The sequence below is a fragment of the Taeniopygia guttata genome, chromosome 18, assembly GCF_048771995.1.
Source record: "Taeniopygia guttata chromosome 18, bTaeGut7.mat, whole genome shotgun sequence".
Taxonomy (NCBI): domain Eukaryota; kingdom Metazoa; phylum Chordata; class Aves; order Passeriformes; family Estrildidae; genus Taeniopygia; species Taeniopygia guttata.
Genome location: NC_133043.1, coordinates 1,298,815 through 1,320,011, shown reverse-complemented (window position 1 = coordinate 1,320,011; position 21,197 = coordinate 1,298,815). Strand labels below are relative to the sequence as shown.

Below are 21,197 nucleotides of genomic sequence, written 5' to 3'. Positions count from 1 at the left end.
GTGCTGCAGGGGCCACTCAGAGCAGGGTGGTGGTGCCTGGAGGACACAGCTGTCCTACCCTGCTCCAGCACCCCTCTCCAGCTATGAAATGTTTTGTTTTCTGTTAGTGTGTAGGTTGTTTTGGCTTTTTTTTTTTTTTTCCTTTAATTTGACTTTACCAATGTACGGATAAGAGGTGAAAGAGCAGCTCCACCTCTGTTCCAGCAGCCAGGGGACAAGGACAATCCAAGCTGTGCCTGGCTCCCGTGACACGCGGATGGGAAGCGCTGACAAGCCCGGAGGTGTCACCAAGGGGACAGACAGAGAGATCTCAGTGAAGAAAACACCCAGAGCAGTTTTATTGTTGCTGCCTCACTTGGTCATGCCCGAGAGCCAGCCCAGCTTGAAGAGGGACGGTGCCGCCGTGTCCTCGTCGTCGGCGATGAGCTGCCGGAACAGGGAGCCCGGCCGCGCCGCCTCCTCCTCCCTGGGCAGCACCGCAGCTGCAGCCGCGCCCTGGGGGTGACAAAAGGGACTCTGACTCTCACAGCACCGCGGGGTGGAACCACGGCACTGCTGGGTCAGTGACAGACACACACCTCGCTGCTGGTAGCAACAGGCACTTGGCAGATGTCACTCAATGCTCCTAAAACCCCTGAACACTCATCAAAACCCTCTGAGCAGCAGGGCAGGGGCTGCTGCTCTCAGAGCAAGGGATCACAGCGTGGTGGAAGCACAGCTGGTGCCCTTGCAGGAGCTGTTCTTGGAGAACTGCGGATTTTAACCTCTCCAGAAGAGTTTTAGCATTGAAGAAGGAGCAAGCATCTGTCAGGGATCCTGGCAAGTGTGGTTAGCACAGGACATGGGTGTGCTGAGCACAGCACAGCAGCTGAGGGGTGACAGAACGAGCCAGACATCACTGCACACTTCTATGCTCTAGTCCAGCTGAGCTGTGAGAGGTAAGGAGTACCTTTGCTGGGAAGTTTTGGGCTTTTAAACACCCCTTCTGCTGGGTCTGGTCCTTAAGGGCTCCAAAAAATGGAGAAGGAGAGTTGCAAATTGAACATCATCTCAAGTGACACTGGTAAAACCAGGCCTTTACCTCTTTGTTTTGCCTCTTGTCAACTCAACAACTTGTCCCAGTTGCCAAGAGCACCACGGATAGATCGGGCTGGTAATAAGTACAGGAAACATTAATTGCTGCTTCCCACAGCAGTGAGGTGTTCCTTGGCTCTCACCCAGCACACAGAGCTCCATCTAAGCAGATGTTTTAAACTGGGGGAAATGGAGCAACAGAACGATTGGCTGCTACAGCTGAGCACCAGGGGAGCAGCAGGACACTCCTCACACAGCTGGGGTACCTGGCCAGGCCTCCTCGGGGGTTACAGGGCAGCATCCCACTGCAAAGGAGTTCAAGCATTAGCTCCTGTCCCTCAGCCTTTCTTGCAGCCCTCTTTAATGAGTTGTCTTTGATGCATTGCCCTCATCCATGTCAACCCCCACTGCCTCTGCAGCCTGCCACGGAGCAGTGGCCCCAAAACCACAGGGGCAAAGGGTGGGTGGGGTTTTGGAGGGTCCTGGAGAAATCCACCCCCCTGTGTCCCCTCTGTGCTGCCGTAATGATTCATTTTACTGAAAATAAAAATCAGGTGAAATAACGTTTGGCTACTTTCCTCTTTGCCCACAAACTCCAGTGTCAGGGGGACAATGAATACTGGGAAAATATTCCTATTTTTACAGCTCAGTTCAGGCACCAACCTGGACTCTTTCAGTGCTCCTGGCAGTGGACTTGCTCTTCCGTGAGCTCGACATGCTCAGTGGCAGAAGTCCAAACCTTAAGAAATGGAAGAAAGAAATGTGGGAAGCAGTGATTGCAGAGCAGCTTCCCAGAGGCAGCAGAACGCCTGGAAGAGCCGGGTGCCTCACCTGATCTGGCTGGATGCTAAGGGCAGGATGTTGTGGAGCTCCTGCGAGCTCAGCGCGCCGCCCCTGCTCGTGTACTGGTTCTCTGTCCCAGTCAGCAGGCCAAAGAGAACCTGGAAGGCACCGGGAGATGCTTGGATTTGGGGAAGAGAAGCTGGAAGGCACCAGGATTTGGGGAAGAGAAGCTGGAAGGCACCAGAGCTGCTTAGATTTGGGGTTCCTGCAGAGCTGACCCCACAGTACGTGGTAAGTCCACTGGCACACCATCACCACTGAGTGTGAACACAAAGTGTCTCCCTTCCCCCTCTGAGCTCTGGTGTTTAATTATTCCCCCAGTTGAGTCCCAGAGCTGTTTCAGCACTACTTAACCCAATTAGTGTTGCACAGGCTCTGGTGAATCCTGTTAGATAAAGTTCAGGCAGCCCCACACGCAGGGTGAGCAGCCAGCTCAGCCAGCTCCTCTTATCTTCAGCTGGCACTGAACATTCTTCCCTTTCCCCAGCAAGTGCCAGTGCTTATCTTGAGGCCCTGAGCAGTGTGAAGGAGCCCAGCTGCCCTGCTGAAGGCTCCCTACCGAGGTTCTCTGCACCAGGCGGTTCAGGTTGCTGTTCAGGTGAGGGGTGAACACATCCAGGTCGAAGGGGTCGATGTGTCCCTCCAGGAAGTCGATGACCTTCTCAATCCTGCAGGCAGAGCAGAGGGCTCCTGTCAGGGGTGACATCCTGGTGATGCCAGCTCTGAAGCAGCCAGGGATTTCCTGTCTGGGGTGACTGAGCACAACAGGAATTACTCAGCAGAACAGCAGCTGCCCCACGGGTTTCCAACTCTTGCACAACCCCAGCAGCAGGAACCTGCTCCCCGTGGTACCCCCAAGGCTTTAACTCTTGGCTGGAAGCTCAACTGCTCTGCAGGGGCACCCTCTGAGGGGATCCCATGGACACACAAGGAGGGGGGACACAGAACCCCACCCCTCCCGTTTTGAGGGTGAGCTCAGTGTTGGAGCAGTGTCAGAGCTTGGAGCTTGCACTGTTTTAGGGCCCCCAAAGCACTTCTGGAGGATGTGAACCCCAGAATGCGCCATACCTGGAGTCCTGCTTGATCCTGCTGGGTTTTGTGTCCTCACTCTTGGCTGTCAGGATGATGCTGAGGTACCTCAGGTCGTAGAGTAACTGCAGAGCCCTGCTCTGGGTCAGGGGGAAGCTGTCCGGCCTCTGCAAATGGGACAGGCAGCATGGGGCTCCTCCCTGGCACAGGGGAGGCTGCCCGAGGGGACCATTGAGAACACCAACCCCAAGGCACAGCCAGAGTGACATCTGGTGTCTGCCTCAGCTGTGGGGGAGGCAGGGTGAGTGTAAGGGTGCCCCATTCCAGCTGTCAGGACAGGCATTTTCTGTCCCAGGAGCTGGATGTGTCCCTGCCTTCCATGGGGTCAGCCACGCTCCCACCCCACACCCAGGTACCTTCTCCTGCTTCTGCTCCACCAGCTTTCCATAGGCAGCGAGCACCTCTGCCATGCAGCTCCTCAGCAGCTCCTGCAGGGTGACCTTGGGCAGGGTGTGCCCACCAACCCTGTTCACCTCCTGGCACAGGCTGAACAGGAGGCACTGCACGTGCCACGAGGGCTGCCCAGGGGAAGAGAGTTTATTTGCAGTTGTTCTGTACACTCCATTCCCTTCCACATCCCTTCAGATGCCTGGTGGGAGTGTCCCACTTCCTCAGCAGCCACAAAGCTCTGCCCCTCAGCTTGGCTCAGGCTTCTCACAGGGTCTGGGTTACTGACAGCCCCAGATTTTGGGTTACAGCAGCTCCCCAAGTCCCCAAAAGACTTTACCAGACACTGAGTGCAGTGAGAAGAGAATTGCTTGTGCACCTTCTGTCAGCACAGACCCTGCTCTGCCACCCACTCCCTGGGGCTGTTCCTCCTTCATCTCCTGGGCCTCCTGAATTCCCACCCAGCTGCTTTCCCCTCAGATACCAGAGCTCACTGGGTAAGGCTCACTGCATTTCCCTGTCCAGTCCCTCCCGTGCTGTGCAAACACAGAACTCACTCCAGGCCTGGCCCTCCTCCCCCTGCCACCTGCTCTGTCCCTGTGACGTCCTTCCTGTGCCACCACCACACCCCTGGGAAGCCACACGTCTCAGTTCCCTTAGGATTCCACAGTCCCACTGCTGCAGCCCTGTTTTTCAGTGCATCCAACTTCCACGGAACCTCTCTCCTGGGACCTCTGTTTAAAACCAGGCCTAAGTCCTCCTCTAGCTCAGCTTTACAGGATCCGGGCCAACCTTACTCGCAGAGACAAACAGTGACAATGACCTATTTCCTTCCTCTGAAGAGCACCAGAGAGTGTTTGTCCTCTGCTGGTGACACCAAGCACCCTCCCCAGCAGCCCAGCCAGAGGTTCTGGCAGCAGTGCTGGGCTCCTCCCACAGGCTGCTGCTCATACCTGCACAGGCAGCCGGATCTTGGACGTCACGCTGCTCCCAGACTCGCTCTCCTCCTGGATTTCAATCTCATCCCAGTTGGTGGCCGTGGCCAGGACGGAGCCGGCTGTGTCGAGCAGCAACGTGTGGGTGAAGCACTGCACCAGGCCCTGGAGCACAACAGTGGAAGGGATCGCAGGATTTTCTAACAGGGCCGAGGCCACCAGCCCACCCTGCACCTCCCAGAGTGACCCTTAGGGACACCAGGGCACGGAGCCACCCCTCCCTGACCGGGCAGCAGCACAGGGAACCCTCCCCAAACAATCACTGAGGAGCGAAACTGCTCCTTACTTTGGTGACAGCCGAGCTCCAGAGCTGATAGGCCACCAGGCTCTGCTGCAGGAGCTCTGCCTTCACCCCCTGCCACTTGGCCAGCTCGGGGGACACCTCCTGGGCTTTGCCCTTGCCCAGCTTCTTGGCAGAGCGCGGTTCCCTGGGCGCCGACTCCGCGCCGCCCGCCTGGCCCAGCACACAGCGCTGCAGGTGAGGGCACAGCTCGGGCAGCGCCTGGCACAGCCTGGCCATGAACAGCACGGCGTTGAGCCTGGCGTCCCCAGGGGGGTCCGGCTGGCTCTGGGCGCTCTGGAGCTGCTCCTGGACGCAGCCCAGGAGGTGCTGGATGCAGGCGACGCAGCGCTCGCGGAGCAGCCCCTGCACGGTGCCGGCGTCGGCGAAGCGGTCGAAGGCGGAGCGCGGTGGCACCGTGGGCTCCTTGGGGACAGAGTCGTCCCCGGGGAGGTAGGACAGGACATCCTCCAGCCTGGCCTTCAGCTGGGAGTCCAGCGTGGAGCAGAAGCTCTGCACGCACGGCGTGAGCGCCTGTGCCTTCATGGCCAGCCCGCTCCTGGCGAAGGGCCCGCGCTGCCCCACGCTGACCCACGCCGCGTCCCCGGGCAGGTCCCCGGGGCTCTCCGACCACAGGAACAGGGCCACGTTGTGTTCCTGCTGGATCTGCTTGCTCAGGGCACCGCTGCCGCCTTTCACTTCCAACTCCTGCAAGGCTCCAGCCAGCAGCTGCTTGGAGCTGCTTGAGATGGAGTCGAAGCCTTCTTTGGTCAGAGTCTGCAATGGAACCGGGAGAAAAACCAATTTCAACGTGCCACTAAAACACAGCCTCAGTGCACTGGTGAGACAACAGCTGGGGGAGCAGAGCAAGGCTCCCCACAGCGCAGCACCCACCTGCAGCCTGTCCAGGAACAGCTCCTGCAGCAGCTCCTCCCAGAAGGACACAGGCCTGTCCAGCAGCCGCCGGCACACGGCCTCCCAGTTGTGGCTGCTGGCCTCGCTGGACAGCAGCTCCCACACGGCATCACGGATCCCTGCCAGCCCCTTCATGCTCTTCACATACACCAGCAGGCTCCTGACCCCCGTCCTGATGTCATCACTGCACCTGGAGGCAAAGTTTCACCTGTGTGAGGGGTGAGGCCCTGGCACAGGGTGCCCCGGTGGTGCTGGGTGTGCTGTGCTGCCTTCAGTCAGGGTGAAGGATGAGGAGGATGAGGAGGATGAGGGGATGAGGAGGAAGTCAGCCAGGCTGGGACTGCCCTGTCCCACTCACATGTTGATCCACTGCTGCAGGGTCTCCCTGAGGTACTCCTGGCTGATGGGGTGTGCGAGGGTCCGCAGGGCTGGCTGGAATTCCACCACGGACTCAGGCAGGTACTTGAACCAGCTGCTCAGCTTCAGATCCTCCTCCAGCACCCCTCCTCTCCCTGGAACCACAGCCAGGGATCAGCCCAGCACGGGGCACCCTCCTGCCTGCACACCTGGGCAGGTTCAGGCCTCACCTGCGGGGTTCTGGCCCGTGCTGCTCTCCAGGGTGGAGAAGAGCAACCCACAGGGCAGGGCTGGCTCCGGGGCCATCCCCTCAGGCACGGTGTAGAAGAGAGCGTGGGCCTGGTACAGCGTGGTGCTGAGCAGCTCCATCAGGGAACACACCTGAGCTTTGATTCCTGCGCCTGCAGAGAGGTGACCTTGAGCCAAGGCAGCCCTTCAGCACAGGTCAGTGGCACCGTGGTGCCTTCAAGGGAAGGGCTGGAGGGTGAAGGACTCAGCCTCATGCACCACCTGCTTCCCCATTGCAGGTGGGCTTGGCCTAAGCCCCTGAGAACTGTTAATTTTTGTGGTTTTGCAGTGTCCCAAGCCCCTGAGAACTGTTGATTTTTGTGCTGTTCTGCAGTGTCCCAAGCCCCTGAGCACTGTTGATTTTTGTGCTGTTCCGCAGTGTCCCTGCCACCATGAGATTTCTGGGAACTGCCCGTCCCTGCTCTGGGGGCCAGAGGAGGCCAAGGGCAGGCTCAGCCCCAGCCCCCGAGCAGCAGCCCCGTGGCACTGACCGTGGTGTGGCTGGTTGAGCAGCTGCTGGATGGCCAGTTTCCTGGCCAGCAGGAAATCAGCCAGGGCCTGGCGCGGCGAGCTGTCCTCCAGCAGCATGATGGCACACAGGGCTTCTGCCACCGCCTGGTCCGAGCCCGTGGGGCAGCGCAGCAGGGCCTTGCTCTCCTGCAGGATGGTGGATCTGCCACAGGAACCAGCTGGAGTCACCGCCCGAGCCACACGCTCAGCGGGGCTCGCTGAGCCAGCCCACCCCGTGACTCTGGCACACTGTGCCACTTGTATTACAGGACTGGTGAGATGGGTTGTTGTGCCAGCCTTGTGGAATGGTTTGGATTGGAAAGGATCTCCCTAAATCCCCGTCAGCCCTGTTTACCTGATGGAGCCCCCAGGCTGTGCTTGCTGGCCAGGGGATATTCCCTCAGCTGCCTCTTTGCCTGCCTGCCAGCTTTCCAGGGCATTCCTGGGGCACTGTGCTCCCAGCCTGGCACCTGCCCCAGCCCAGGATCCTGCCTCAGGCAGAGCCTGTGGGACAGCTGAAGAATTCCCCCACCTCGCTGAGCCCATTTCTGTCCCACCTTCCCCCGGCTGTGTCTGAGCCAACCCCACTGACAAGGAGCGGGAACTTCAGGATCAGCCAGTTCCAAATGCCCAAACCAGGCTGCTCCGAGGCTCATCCATCTTCCAGGATGGAGCACTGGGACACTTCCAGGGATGGGCCAGCCACAACTTCTCCGGGTAAGCTGTGCCAGGGCCGCCCCAGCCCTTACCTGAGGTGGCTGGCAGCCGCCACTTGGCGCAGCAGGATGGGGAAGCGGGCGAGGATGGGGCTGGCGCGGGCTCGGGGGGTGTCCAGCTGCAGCTGGCGGCGCAGGTGAGCCCCGAGCAGGTGCAGCCGGGCCGCGGGCAGGTAGCGGCCGCCCTCCACCGCGCCCCACACCTGCTCGGGAACCTCCAGCAGCAGCTTCAGCTGCGCCGCCGCCCCGTAAAAACCCTGCTGAGCTGCCGGGCCAACCTGGAGACAGCACACAGGGCTCAGGGGAGGAGGGGATGGGGGAACGCGCGGCGGGATTGAAGCGGGACAAGAGTTCGGGATGAGCGGGGAGGAGGAGGGATGGGGAGGAGGAGGTGGGAAAGGGGCAGAGCGGGGGGTAAGAATGGTTCCGAGGGGGACAGAGGGCCCGAGGGGCGCTGCCCGCGGCCCCTCACCGTGCCGGCGGGGCCGGGCCGGGCGGCACCGCCGCGCTGCAGCCCCCGCACGGCGCCCAGCAGGCGCTCGGCGCTCCGCCGCATCTCCGCGATGGTGTCCGCCGCCTCGATCAGGTCCCGGTAGCGCTCGCCCACCATCTGCCGCAGCTCCTCCCGCTTCTGCTCGATGCCGGCGCGCAGCCGCCGCTCCACCGCCCGCAGCTCGGCCGCCGTGTGCGCCTCGAACAGCGCCTCGGCCTCGGCGCCGCGCGCCGCCATCGCCGCCGCCACACCGGCACCGGCACCGGGCCCGGCCCGCGCCGCCGCCGCCGCCATCTTGGTCACGGGAAGGGGACGGCGCTTCCGGGCGTCACCGCTGGGCGGCGCCGCCATCTTTGTGCCGGGCACAGCCGCACCCCTGCGCCGTTTCCACGGCAGCGCCGCCATCTTTGTGCCGGGCACAGCCGCACCCCTGCGCCGTTTCCACGGCAGCGCCGCCATCTTTGTGCCGGGCACAGCCGCACCCCCTTGTGCCGTTTCCATGGCAGCGCCGTCGCCATCTTTGTGCCGGGCACAGCCGCGTTGCCACGGCGACGCGGCCCGAGGGGAGCAAACGCGGCTTTATTTATTTTATTTCTAGTTTGTTTATTTATTTAATTGCGTTCTCTCTTTCTTCCCCGTTTCCCGGGAAACGGGGCGGGCCCCGCGGCCTGCGGGTGCCGCTGTCACTCCACACACCCCGGGAGGTGTTGGGGGGGCTTGGTTCGAACAGGGCTTCCAAAATCACCGCTCTGAGCACCGGGATTTTCCCCAAAATCCACCCAGGATGCGGCAGAATGGGACTGAGCTTTAGGGTCCCTGCCAGCCCCAAGGCAGAGGCAGATGCGGAGGCAGGCAGGATGCAGCTCCGAGGGATGCTGCTGTGACAGAGCAGGCGGGCTCTGAGGCTGTTGTATTTAAATCCCCAAACCCCCCGTTTGTGCTGGAAATTAAGATGGGAAGAAGAAGAATCGCAGGTGTTTTGGAGTGGTTTGGTTTATTTGCGTGGGCAGTGTTGGTGCTGCTGGGCTGCACAGCTGCTCAGAGCTGAACTTTGTGTTTATAGGAGTTGGTAAACTCTGCTGCCAGGGACAGGACAAAAGTGCCCCAAACAGTGGCAGGGCAGGGTCAGGTTGGACACAGGAGGAATTCCTTCATGGAAGGGGCTGTCAGGCACTGGAGGTGCCCAGGGCGGTGGTGGAGTCCCCGTTCCTGGAGGGATTTGAAGCTGTGCGGATGTGGCACCTGGGGACATGGTCACTGGTGGCTTTGGCAGTGCCAGGGTTGGACTCGGTGATGTTTGAGGGGTTTTCCAACCTGAGCAATTCTGGGATGCTCTCACAGGGAGGTGTCCAAGCCTGGCTCATAACCCCCAGCTCCAAAACACACAAAAAACCAGAAGCTGTAGGAAAACCCTTTTATTTCCCTCCCCGTGGCACAGACTGTGGCAGTGGGAGCCTTCTCTGTGGGAAGGCTCAGTCCCACACTGGGACACTGAGGAACGATTGCCAGGGAGGAAAACAGGGCTGGGAGCAGGGACACGGCCTCGGCATGTCCTGGTCACCACGGATCACTGACAGGGCACAGCTACGGACACGGGGCGTGGACGGTGCTGCTGGATCTCTGCAGGGAACAGAGACCTCACTTCACCTCCCTTGCCCTGCAGAAGTCACCTGGCAGGGTGGCAGCAGCCCCTGGGGTCCCTCCTGGCTCGTGCGTGGTGCCACCCGCCCCCTGGCACAGGGGGAGTCAGGGGTGCCCTGTGGGTGCGTGAACACAAAACCCCCCTGGGCACATCCAGTATATACAATTTACACATATTTACAGTCAGCCATCCCGTCCCTCCTCCCAGACACGGCGTGGGGTGGGATGGAGGGGTGGATGGAATCCACGGAGGGATGGACAGAGGGAGTGGCCAGGCTGTGCATCCCTCAGCATCTCCTGCCTGGGACACTCCTCCCAGCCTGGCCCTCCCGTTGTGGCTTTTCACAGTCCAGGTCCTGGAGCGAGCAGGGAGTGGGGCTGAAATCCCTCAGGATAGCCAGGTGCCAGGCTGGGTGTCAGAGGGAAGGGCAGAGGTGCCCTGGGCTGGGCAGACAAGTTCCAGACTCGGTAGTAGGAAGGCAGCTTTGGGGTTTGCTGTGTCCTTGGCTCGTGCCTCGCTGGTGATTCCCCCTTGGGGCAGCAGCAGGGAGGGGATGGAGCCTCTCCCTGAGCACTTTGGAATTGGATCGGAGCCTGGGAGCTCTCCTTGCCTGGTGGGGCTGGATGGGGACCTGGGCAGCTCTGGGACCTCTCGGTGGCGTGTCCCACAAAGACAAGGCTCTCCCACTGTGGCAGGGTGGGGAAATCCCGGACCCACGGCAGTGCACTTCAGGAGATTATTTCTGTCCAAGGCAGCGCTGGAGCCGGCACGAGGAGCTGCAGAGATGCTCCGGGAAGGCTCCAGGTCCATCTCCAGCCCCTGCTGCCCACCCGAGCAGGATTTGGCTCTGGAGCACAGCGGGGCACTGGCCAGCAGAGTGCCCAGAGCCAGGCTGGCTCCGAGGGGACACCGGGGATGCCCAGCCCAGCCCCAGCCCTGCTGAGGAAGGGGACAGCAGGGATGTCTCCATGCAGGTCGATCCCGTGGGACTGGGGAGCTGTGGAGCACCCCTCAGCCTCGCTGGGGAAGCAGCAGAGAGGAGGAAAAGGGGAATTGGCTCCCACGGGCTCTGGGGAGGCCACGCTGGGAGTGGAAGGCTCGTGCAGGAGTGACCCAGATCCCTGCTCCAGGCATCCCGGGGAGCTTGTGGCACACCCCAATTCGTGCTTGGGATTTGGGAAAACTTCCGTCAGTGCTCCCTGCTGCCCAGGCCCGTCTGAGTGAGAAGCACTTGCAGGCTCGGGCTCTTGGCTCTGCAGTCACCAGCAGAGATTTCTCATCCCGCCACCAGCAGCCCTGAGAGGCTTTGCAGAGCAGATCCAATCTGAGGTCAAGTTCCCACTAAAATCAAGTGGCTGGGAAGGAAAACTTCGTTACCAGCAGCAGCAGCAGCGGGGCTGATGTTTATTAGTCAGCAATGAACAGCAAAAGGTTTTATTTTGCTGCTTTTACAGCCACTGGTGGGCTGTGGCTGCAGCTCCTTCCCAGCACTCCAAGGCAGCACATTTTGCTTTCCTGCTCTTTTTCCTCGCTGAGCTGTGGAAAGGTGGCCGAGGAGAGCCCTGGCAGCCCCCAGGAGCCACCTCGTGCTCCTTCCCTGCCACATCCTGCCTCGGTGGCCTTTGGGATGTTGGTGGCAGCGCCCCACGCCCCTCATTCCTCACCTGCAGCCCTGTTATCCCCATCCCGGCAAAGCGGGGACACGTTTCAAATCCCCCTCTGAGCACCCAGAAGTGTCACTGCCTGGGGGTTTGCTGGGACAAAGCTGAGCTGGGCAGGGAATTCCCGGATTTCTGTATTTCCACATGAAACCAGCGCAGAGGGGTTGCTCCCAGCTGGAGGCTCTTTCATCCAGCGGGGTTTTGCTGGCACAGACACGGCTGGGCTGGAGTCAGACCCCGGCAAACCCGGGTTTGGCCCGGCTGCAGGTGAGAGCTGGGGGCTGCACGCATCCCCCTCCCCAGCGCACACCCACGCACACGCCTCCCCCACGGGGTGCCCACGGCGGCACTGACGCATCGCTGCGGCTGTGCCACCGAGCCCAGCCCCGCTCCCGGCCCTCCCCGGGCTCCGTTTCACCGTGCCCCGAGCTGCAATTCCTGCAGCGTCAGCAGCGACCCGCCGTGCCCCGAGCCCGGGGGCAGCCGCGCTCCCCATGCCGGCGCTCGGTGCCCACGAGGGGACAGGGAGGTGCCACACGGGCACTGATCCTCGGAGGAGCAGGAAAGAGTTAAAAGCAAACAATTGCTGGCACGGCTCTGCTTTGTCTCGCAGTAAATGCAGCGTCCAACAGAGGCAGGAGCAGGTACCAGCCTGGCACCGAACCCTTTGTGGGGAGCGGGCAGGGCTGGCACAGCCGGAGGGATGCCCCAGGCTGGATCTGCCGCAGGAGCTGGGCAGAGCCATGGGAAAACTTCATGCTCTGGGATGGAGCGTGGCCTGGCCGAGCAAGCGGGACCCCAGGGCAGGCGGTGCCCGGTGCAGCCTCACCTCCCACCCCGTTTGTGCTGCGGGTGATGCTCCGTTATCCGGTGGCGGTGGCACAGGGCAGGGTGACCGAGCCCCGGCTGCTGCCTCCCCCCAAAGCCCCTCGTTCCCACGGCTCGGCGCTGGAGCGGGGGCCTGTGAATGGATCCGGCCCCCGGTGCCGCCACTTCTCCCTCTCCCCTGGGCTTTCCCCGGGGTCCCGCTGCTCCGGCCAAGGGGGGGCTCGGCTGGGGGACAGAGCCCCGGTTTGTGCCGGGATGGGAGGGCAGCCAGGGCCAGGGACAGGGCCAGGGACAGAGCTGAACGCTTCGGGACAGTCTTGGGGAGGCAAATAGAGCGGATGTGGGGCCAGCCCCGCCAGCCCTCACACAGTGCAGGATCCAGGGGATGGATCCGTGCTGCCCTGCCCTTCCTCCTCCCCTGCTGCCGGGAGCCCCCTTGGCTCTGCCCGCTCCCTTCGGCCGGACAAGGGTGGGCAGCGCGTCCCCAGCACCCCCTGCCCGTGCCCATCCTCTCTCCAGCGTGACTTGCCTGGAAGGAGCAGGGAGGTGCCAGCCCTCGGAGCTGTGGCAGGACAAACCCCGATCTCAGCCGGGTGCAGGAGCCGCTGGCAGTGCGAGGTGCCCGTGCCAGGCTTCTCCACCGCGACAGCGCTGCTGAAACACTTCCAAGGATTTTCCAGCAGGGAGCGGAGCGCTGGCGGTGCCCGGAGCAGCGGCGCAGCGTGGGACCGGCCGATGCGGGCGGTGGGAGAGGCAGCGGCTCCGGGGAGGGCAAAGGGAGAAATTCTCCATCCCACGAGAAAATCTGCAGGGCAGGGAAAGGGCTGGAGGAGGCAGGGTGGCATCAGAGGGGCTGCTGCGGGGCAGAGCTGCTTCCCGTGGGGAAGTCACCTCCGTGCTGGCGTGTCCCCTCCGGGTGCGGCGGTCACAGAGCGCGGGGAGGCGGCGGGGCAGGGAATATCCCGGGGAAAACGCAATCCCAGACATCCCGCTCTCCTCGGGAGGGACGCTCACCGGCAGCTCCCACCAGGTCGGTGCAGGTTGTCGCACACCTGTGGCCTCGGCTCCTCCTGAGGTCCCCCGGTGTGTCCCGCTGCAGAGCCCCGAAGCCGGCCGGCCCCGAGGGTGGCACGGGGGACCCAGCAGAGCCACCCCGGCCGTACCTGTGCCCACTTTGGTGGCACTTTGGTGTCGCCGTGGGTTGTCTTGGTTTTCCTGGCGAAGCGGCTCCTCCTGACCCAACACCTGAAAGCCAAGCCAGCAGAGAGGAGCCCAGCAGAGGAGCCCCGAGGCCACCGCCCGTCCCCTCAGGTGGCATTCCTGGCCTGGCCCCGTGCTGCCACCCCCTGCTGCAGCCGGGAGCCGATGGAAGGGGAGGAGCACGGGCAGGACAAACCCGCCGTCCCCTCAGATGCTGGTCTGCAGGTCCCCGTTGAGCAGGGTCCTCTGGGTTTCCGTGGTCTCGTTGAGGCGGGACTTGTCCTGCTTGCTGTCGCTGCGGTCGGCCTCGTCCATGCCGCTGACCTTCACCAGGCACAGGACGTTCTGAAAGCTCTTCTTGAAGTTGTCGGACAGGAAGGCGTAGAGGATGGGGTTGGCACAGCTGTTGGCGTAGCTCAGGACCACCACGAAGTCGAACATGCCCTTGAGGACGGGCGTGGGCACGATCATGACGGACACGGAGGAGACGTTGAAGATGTAGAAGGGGAGCCAGCAGAAGATGAAGACGGCGACCACGATGGACACCATCCTGGTGACTTTCTTCTCGGACTTTTTCCTCTTGGAGGAGCCCACCCTGATGCCCGAGGACTTGACTTTGATGATGATGAACAGGTAGCAAAGGCAGATGATGGTGAGAGGCACCAGGAAGCCCAGGATGAAGGCGTAGATGATGAATCCCGTGTACCAGGCGCCCGACTCTCCCGGCCAGATGATGGTGCAGCTACTCCTGCCGTGGTTGTGCTGCACCCCAGCGTAAATCATGATGGGCATGATCACCAGCAGGGAGACGCCCCAAACGGCCACGTTGATCATTTTGGCTGTCCTGGGCCGCCTCCACTTGGCAGATTTGATGGGATGGACCACAGCCAGGTAGCGGTCCACGCTCATAACCGTCAGGCAGAAGATGCTGGTGAACTGGTTGATGCCATCCACCGTCATGACAATCCTGCAGAGGGCTTTGCCGAAGGGCCAGTGCACCAGGGCCACCTGCATGGCCAGGAAGGGCAGCCCGAGCATGAAGAGCTCGTCGGCGATGGCCAGGTTGAGGATGTAGATGTTGGTGATGGTTTTCATCTTGGCGTAGCGGAGGATGACGTAGATGACCAGCGTGTTGCCGCACAGCCCGATGATGCACACCACGAAGTAGATGAAGGTGAGGATGGCGTTGCTGGTCAGGTCAAAGTGCTGGCCCGTGGCGTTCTGGGAGGTGTTGGTGGGCGCCTCCAGGGAGAAGTTGTCGAAGGGGGAGGCCGGGGAGAACCAGAAGGCGGTGGCGTTGGGCAGCTCGTACTCCATGGCTCTCCCTGGGCACTGCTGGCTCAGAGGAGCCGAGATGTCATCTTCCTTGGCTCTGGGGAGAGAGGAGAAGATTCCAGAAATCAGGGAGTAAATAGCAATGAAGGGATTCCCGGGGAGGATCTGTCCATCCTCTGCCAAGCTCAGCGGGAGAGAGGCTCCCTGCAGGGGGGGTTCCCAATCCCCCTCGCCACGTCCCCTCCTGGAGCAGCCTGCCCGAGCACGCCGCAGCTCCTCCCGGCTCTGCCGATGCCGGAGCCTTTGCGACTCCACAAATCCAACCGGTGCGTCCCGGCGGGTGCGACTGATGCCCGGGAGCACCGAGCGCCGGGGGGAAGCCTCCTCCTCTCCAGCCCGTTCGGCGGGGGCAGCCCCTTCCCTCCCAGCCGGCACCGGCACGCCGAGCCCGGGCGGCTCCGGTGGGCGAGGAGCCCCCCAGCCCCGGCCCCGTCTCTGCGCTGCAGAGGGCACCGGGCGGTGCTGCCCCGCCGCTCACCTGCTCCCGGCGGGCACCGGGGAGGCGCCGGCAGCGCCGGTGCCCCGCTGGGCTCCGCTCGGTTCCGCACCGCACGGCTCCGCACGGCTCCGCACGGCTCCGCGCACCCGCTCCCGGCGCGGCTCCGCCGCTGGAGCAGCGCACCGGCTGCGCCCCGCCCCGCACGGGGCGGCTCTGCGGGGCCGGGGCGGGGACAGGGACAGCCCGCAGTGCCCAGCGCTGCCCACCCTGCGCTGCCCACCTCCCTGCTCTGCCCACCCAGCGCTGCCCACCCTGTGATACCCACCCTGCCCTACCCACCCTGCCCTGTCCGCCTCCCCGCACTGCCCACCCTGTGCTACCCACCCTGCTCTGCCCACCCTGTGCTGCTCACCCTGTGATACCCACCCTGCGCTGCCCACCCTGCCCTGCCCAGCCTGTTCTGCCCACCCTGTCCTGCCCACCCTGCTCTGTCCATCCTGCTCTGCCCACCCTGTTCTGCCCACCCTGCCCTGCCTCACCCTGCTCTGTCCATCCTGCTCTGCCCACCCTGCGCTGCCCACCCTGCCCTGCCCAGCCTGTTCTGCCCACCCTGTTCTGCCCACCCTGCCCTGCCTCACCCTGCTCTGTCCATCCTGCTCTGCCCACCCTGCGCTGCCCACCCTGCTCTGCCCATCCTGCCATGTCCATCCTGCTCTGCCCACTCTGCCTACCCACCTCCCCACACTGCCCACCCTGCCATGCCCACCCTGCCTCCAGCCCCACTGTCCAGCTACATTTTGCTTCCAGCCTTGGCCTCAGCTTCTCCAGAGCCACCGGGGAGAGGGCAGCGTGCTGGCCACGCTGTGACCCCAATGAAGGGTGACCCAAAAAGCTTCTGAGAGCCCCAAAGGAATGCTGGAAATTCCTTGGCCCCAGGAGTTTGCATCTTGCCTCCACAGCCAAGCCGAGGCAGTTCCTTGCGGGTCCTCCCATCTGGGAGAAGTCAGAAGATGATGATGAAGTATTTGGGTCTCTGGGCACTTGTGTAGTACAGGTGGCTCCTGCCACAGCCTCTCCCTGGATGAGGAAAACCAAAAAGGAGAGGTTTGGGGCAGATAACCTCTGCTCTGGTTTGTTTGGGATCTTGAGAGCGATTAAATTATCTCTATTCCTGCCCCCCTTCCCATCACTTGTCCAGGAGACAATAGAGAGCAGGAAATTAAGAGTGACTGTGAACAAAGAGCCCCGCGCTGAGGCTGCCAGTGCGGCCGGCAGCTCCTCGTTTTCACTTCGCCATCCACTTCCCCAGGCGGATCTAAAGACATCAGGTCCTGGAGCAGCGGCAGAGTTGTTATCAGCCTCATTAATCTTTAGGAGGCAGGAAAAAGCTGCTTCTGCTCAGATGATGTGGGAATTAATGTCCCGGTAATAGCGGGAGAGGAGGGAGGGGGTGAAGGGGATGCGCGGCTGCTGTGAGGGGGATCGGATCTTTGGGGTGTCCCGAGGAACGGCAGGCCCTGGGTGGCCCCCGGAGGAGGGAGGACAGCCCAGGAGAGGGGTTTGGTGCCCTGTGACCTTTCCAGAGCTGTTTTATCCTCTCCTGGCTGGTTGCTGTGCCCAGCAGCGGTGCTCTTCCCTGGGCAGTGGTGGCTGTGAGCATTCCCAGCGCTGCCTCCTGGAATCTCTCCCCGGTGCAGGTGACGCTGCCAGGTACCTCCCGGCTGGCAGGGGCTGCAGGAGGGGCAGGGGGAGCACAGGGATCCCAGGGGCTCCCAGCTCCTGGGGCTGCCAGGGGAGCACCAGGGCTCCAGCCTCTCCCTGCTTTGCCCTTCCACCTCGGTGGGAAGCCAGGCCAGGGAGCTGGGGGGATCCAGGCGGTTCCACCTGGCTGAACCCAATCTGATCTTCATTAAAACCCCCATAAAATTAATGAGCTGATGGCCCGGTGGGTGTTGAGGAGCTGATCGGAGCTGATCTCCATCCAGGAGGAGGGCAGCAGCAGCTGCCTGAGTCAGGAAGCCATCCTTGAGCCTTTTGAAGGCAATTTGTCCCATTCTGCCTAGTTTTGAAGCTGAATTAAAGCCCAGCGCAGAGGCTGCTCTGCATCCCTGGGTGGTCCCTGGTTCGGAGGGACGCTGTACCAGCAGCTGGTTTGGTGCTGGCAGATAAACTCCTCTTTGTCCTTTTGCCTGGGAAGCACCACAGCGCTGAAAAGCGCTTTACTGGCAGGGCTGGGGAGGGGAGGAACACACAGCCCCTTCCCACACGGCCGAAATAACCCCTGGGAGAGGGGCACGGGGGTTACGTGACCACAGAGAGGCTTTAAAAGCCCTTCCAAGTCCCTTCCCAGCTGCTCCACAAGAGTCCCTGTGGAAAACAGAGCTCTCGACCCCTGTCCTGGAAATGAGTGTTGTAAGGAGCTGGGGCTGGGATGCCAAAGGAGGGGTAGGGTGAGCTGGCCTTTCTCCTGGATCCATGGCAGGGAGGCAGGAATGAAGGGGCTGTGCTGGGCTGGGCTGGGCTGGGCTGGGCTGGGAGGGGGTGCAGCCGCTGTCCCCCGCCACGGGAAGGATTTGCTGTGCAGCCAGCCCCAGGATCCCTGTGGCTCTCCTGCATTTGATGATCTCTCTTTGGAAAGCCGGCCCTGCCCAGCCCCCTCCCCCCGCTGCCCTCGGAGGGACCCCGCTGTCCCCTGCGGCCGTGGGGACAAAGCCAGCCCCGGCAGGGATGAGCGTGCTGTTTCTGTCCCAGGGACACTGGGCTGGCGCTGCCCTTTCCCTGCCTTTTCCCTTCCCGTGGCTTCGCTGGCTCTGCTGATTCCTGCCTGGAGGCGGCCTGGCCGCGTTTCAGGGATGCCCGGGCCGGGGGGAGGCTTGGCTTTCTGCTAATTAACCAGACAAACAGCCCGAGGCGCGGCAGGACCCGGCTGGTGGCTGCCACAGCTAATGGGGAGCGTCTGCAGCGCTGATGGATGGCGGGGGAGAGGCGCTGAGGATGTCACCTGCGCCCGGGGCAGCATCCGGACCTGCCGGGATCCGGGGCAGCATCCACGGCCTGGGATCCGGGGCAGTATCCACGGCCCGGGATCCAGGGCAGCACCCACACCCTCCCGGGATCCAGGGCAGTCTCCACATCCAGGATCCAGAGCACCATCCACACCCAGGATCCAGGGCAGCACCCAGACCCTCCCGGGATCCGGGGCAGCATCCACGGCCCGGGATCCAGGGCAGCACCCACACCCTCCTGGGATCCAGGGCAGCATCCACCCCCATGATCCAGAGCACCATCCACAGCCAGGATCCATGGCAGCATCCACATCCACGATCCAGAGCACCATCCACCCCCATGATCCAGAGCACCATCCACACCCGGGATCCAGGGCATCATCCAGCCCCGGGATCCAGGGCAGCATCCACCCCCATGATCCAGAGCACCATCCACACCCGGGATCCAGGGCAGCATCCACACCCCCCATCCCTCTCTATACCCCGGGGCTCTCCCCTCCACACCCCGTCCGGGCTCCTGCTGCTTCCAGACCTCCTCGCAGCCGGTTCCTTCCTCTCCCTGCCTCCCTCCCCTTCTGGCCCCGCCGTTATTTGCCTCCCTAATTGGTTTATTGATCTCTGGAGGGGCCGGGCCGGGCTCGCCGTGCCGGTGAATCACGTCGGTGACACTAATGAGCCTTTGGCAGCCGCGCCGAGATCGCGGCTCCTGCGCCGGCTGTGCCCGCCTCGTTGGAGGGTCCTGCGGTTAATCCGGGGTTACACGGGCTGGCTTTGGCAGCCGGGCTCCGTTCCAGCTGGAAATGTCACGGCTGGTGGCAGCACGCACTGATCCCGCTGCACTCCGCGTTCCTTGGTGCCCCGGGACGAATAGGGCACCTCAGCCCCCTGGCATGGGACCGTGACCCCGCCTGGCCCTGCCCCGTCCTTGGGGACAGCCCCGCGTGTCCCCATTCCCTGTCCCGCCATCCAGGCTGGCTCCAGCCGCCGCCCCAGCCTGGCACAGATGGGTTTGGGTTGGGCAAGAGCCCGGCCCTGAGCCCAGGCTGTGCGCAGGGGACACTGCAGGGACACGCTGGCCCTTCCCAGGATGTCCTCAGCTGGCAGTGCCCGATGCCAGCCCTGGGCGGGGTGTGCCTCTCTGCCCCCGACAAAAAATCCCAAAGGATTTGGGTCCTGGCTGCCCCAGCGCTCCCTGGAGCTGCCCCCAGTAAGGTCTGGGTCACCCTGATGGGAGATGGCAGCGGATTTGTCCCCTTTTGGTGTTTAATGTGCATTTTAGGGGCTCTGGGGCTGCTCCTTCCCTGCTGGACAGGCAGGGCTCAGGGGGGAGCTGCCAGGCCTGGGCTGTGGCACTGAGGGGACAGGCAGGGCTGTGACACTGAGGGGACAGGCAGGAATGTGACACTGACACAGGCAGGGCTGTGGCACTGAGGGGACAGGCAGGGCTGTGACACTGACACAGGCAGGGCTGTGGCACTGAGGGGACAGGCAGGGCTGTGACACTGACACAGGCAGGGCTGTGACACTGAAGTGTCCCCACCCACAGAAGTGACACTGAGGGAACAGGGGTGGCATTTTGCTGGTGCTCCTGCACAGAGCCATCACGGCTGTCCCCACTGCCACCCACACGTCCCCAGGCAGGGCCATCGCTGCCAGCCGCCCCCAGCCCGGTGCAGCGTGTCACCGTGTCCCCAGGGCCAGCCCTGCCGGGTCACAGCTGTCCCCAGCCCTGTCACAGCCGGCCGGGGATCCCGGGGTGGCAGGGGCAGCTCTGTGCGTCTGTCCCCGTGTCCCTCCCAGCTGGCACCTGGCCCTGCAGCTAATGAGGGATGCAGCAATTACGGGGCCAGATTGATTAAATCCTAAATCACGGAGCTTTCGAAGGGCCCTGACCTTTCCCAGCTGGGACAGCGGGGCTGAGGCTGTGTCACAAAGATGTGTCCTGGTGCCAGCCCTGCTCCGTGTGGCGTGGCACAGGAGGGGACACCGGCTCTGTGGCCAGGGGCCATCGGTGGCAGAGGTGTCTCTGCCCCCAGCAGTGATGGTTTGGGGTGCCCAGCTTGGCACCAGGAGGAATTCCTCCATGGGAATGAGGAACATCGGAGGAGCTGCCCAGGGAGGTTTGGAGCACCCGTCCCTGGAGGTGGCACTCAGAGGTGGCACTCAGAGCTCTGGGCTGGCGACAAGGCGGGACTCGATGACCCCAGAAGTCTCTTCCAGCCTCAGTAATCCCGGGATTGTGTCACCCCCACGAGCGGCAGGTGACACCGGCTGCACCCCGAGTGACAATGACGCCGCTGGCCACGGAGCGCCCCCGCGCTGCACGTGCTGCTCATTAACGTTGCTAATTAGCGGGGGTGGCCGTAGGGAAGGGCTCTCAGGGCACTCCGGTGCAAGGCGGGGCTGTGTCCGGGGGTCCCTTTGCAGCGGGGACAGTGACAGTGACAGTGACAGTGGCACCGCCGCCTTGTCGCGCCCGCCCGCGCCGCCCGCGCCGCCCGCCTCGTTTCGTGCCCGCCCGCCTCGCTTCGTGCCCGGCGCGCCCGCGCTAACCGCAGAGCCGCGGGCGGCCCCGCCCCCGCCACGCTCCCATTGGCTGAGCGCCGCGGGGGGCGGGGCCAGAACGCGGACACGTGTGCGCACCCGGAAGTGGCGGCGGGACCGGCCCGGGCCGGGCGCGGGGAACGGGAACGGAACGGACCGAACCGAACCGAACCGAACAGAACCGAACCGGGCCGGACCGCGCGGCTCGGGCTGCCCCCGCACCGCCCCCGAGCCCCAGGTGTGCGGGTTGCGGGGGTCCCGGCAGCGCCCGGGGCGCCGCGTTTGGGGGTTCGGGGGCCCTGCGTGGGTCGGGGGCTCCGGGGCTGCGGGTTTGGGGGTCAGGGGTCCGGGGCAGGCCAGCGGCTCGGGGGTGTCCGGGTCCTGGGGCTGCCCCGGGGCACCCGGCTTTGGGGGCTCGGGGGTGCGGGGCTCCAGGTCTGCGGGGTCAGGGGGGTCAAGATTTGGGGGTCTGGGGGGTGAGTGGGCTCTGGGTTTGGGGGCTTGTGGGTCCGGGGGATCCGAGTTTGGGGGCTCGGAGGTTCGGGGGGTCCAGATTTGGGGGTCTGGGGGGTGAGGGGGCTCTGGGTTTGGGGACT

At 63.4% G+C, this 21,197-nt stretch overlaps 3 protein-coding genes across 6 annotated transcripts in view; 1 reads left to right on the top strand and 2 right to left on the bottom strand.

Moving 5' to 3' along the window:
- Positions 1–314: 314 nt before the first annotated feature.
- On the bottom strand, positions 315–8,264 carry COG1 (component of oligomeric golgi complex 1). Of its 2 annotated transcripts, XM_030287298.4 has the most exons (15): positions 7,927–8,264; positions 7,488–7,732; positions 6,720–6,901; positions 6,171–6,341; positions 5,942–6,095; positions 5,563–5,773; positions 4,675–5,445; positions 4,347–4,493; positions 3,363–3,524; positions 2,986–3,113; positions 2,477–2,585; positions 1,906–2,015; positions 1,738–1,813; positions 1,341–1,379; positions 315–495 (listed from the first exon to the last, which is right to left on the bottom strand). In XM_030287298.4, exons 1-14 carry the CDS (start codon positions 8,239–8,241, stop codon positions 1,362–1,364), a joined length of 2,799 nt encoding a protein of 932 aa, XP_030143158.4. In that variant the 5' UTR covers positions 8,242–8,264; the 3' UTR covers positions 315–495; positions 1,341–1,361. The 2 variants fall into 2 exon arrangements, with proteins under 2 accessions (XP_030143158.4, XP_030143156.4); XM_030287296.4 differs by lacking the exon at positions 1,341–1,379.
- Positions 8,265–9,347: 1,083 nt separating this feature from the next.
- SSTR2 (somatostatin receptor 2) lies at positions 9,348–15,307 on the bottom strand. The gene is made up of 2 exons (XM_030287302.4): positions 15,092–15,307; positions 9,348–14,650 (listed from the first exon to the last, which is right to left on the bottom strand). The coding sequence occupies exon 2, from the start codon at positions 14,593–14,595 to the stop codon at positions 13,486–13,488; it is 1,110 nt and encodes a 369-aa protein (XP_030143162.1). The 5' UTR covers positions 14,596–14,650; positions 15,092–15,307; the 3' UTR covers positions 9,348–13,485.
- Positions 15,308–20,681: 5,374 nt separating this feature from the next.
- Positions 20,682–21,197, top strand: part of SLC39A11 (solute carrier family 39 member 11) — a 90,987-nt gene continuing 90,471 nt past the window's right edge. For 2 of the 3 annotated variants that reach the window (XM_030287328.4, XM_072937023.1), the window contains exon 1: positions 20,713–20,839. The gene's annotated coding sequence lies outside the window, so the exon portion shown is untranslated. Of the gene's footprint in view, positions 20,840–21,197 lie in introns of all 3 variants that reach the window. The other variant, XM_030287329.4, reaches the window with a different exon arrangement.

Excerpts from the sequence above, each read along its gene's own strand:
- COG1 (XM_030287296.4), bottom strand. The coding sequence starts at position 8,241 with ATGGCGGCGGCGGCGGCGCGGGCCGGGCCCGGTGCCGGTGCCGGTGTG. Across the intron at positions 2,016-2,476 it reads GCCTGGTGCAGAGAACCTCG|GTTCTCTTTGGCCTGCTGAC; the intron begins GTAGGGAGCCTT and ends GGTGCCTTCCAG. Across the intron at positions 496-1,737 it reads GGAGCACTGAAAGAGTCCAG|GGCGCGGCTGCAGCTGCGGT; the intron begins GTTGGTGCCTGA and ends TGTCACCCCCAG.
- SSTR2 (XM_030287302.4), bottom strand. The coding sequence starts at position 14,595 with ATGGAGTACGAGCTGCCCAACGCCACCGCCTTCTGGTTCTCCCCGGCC.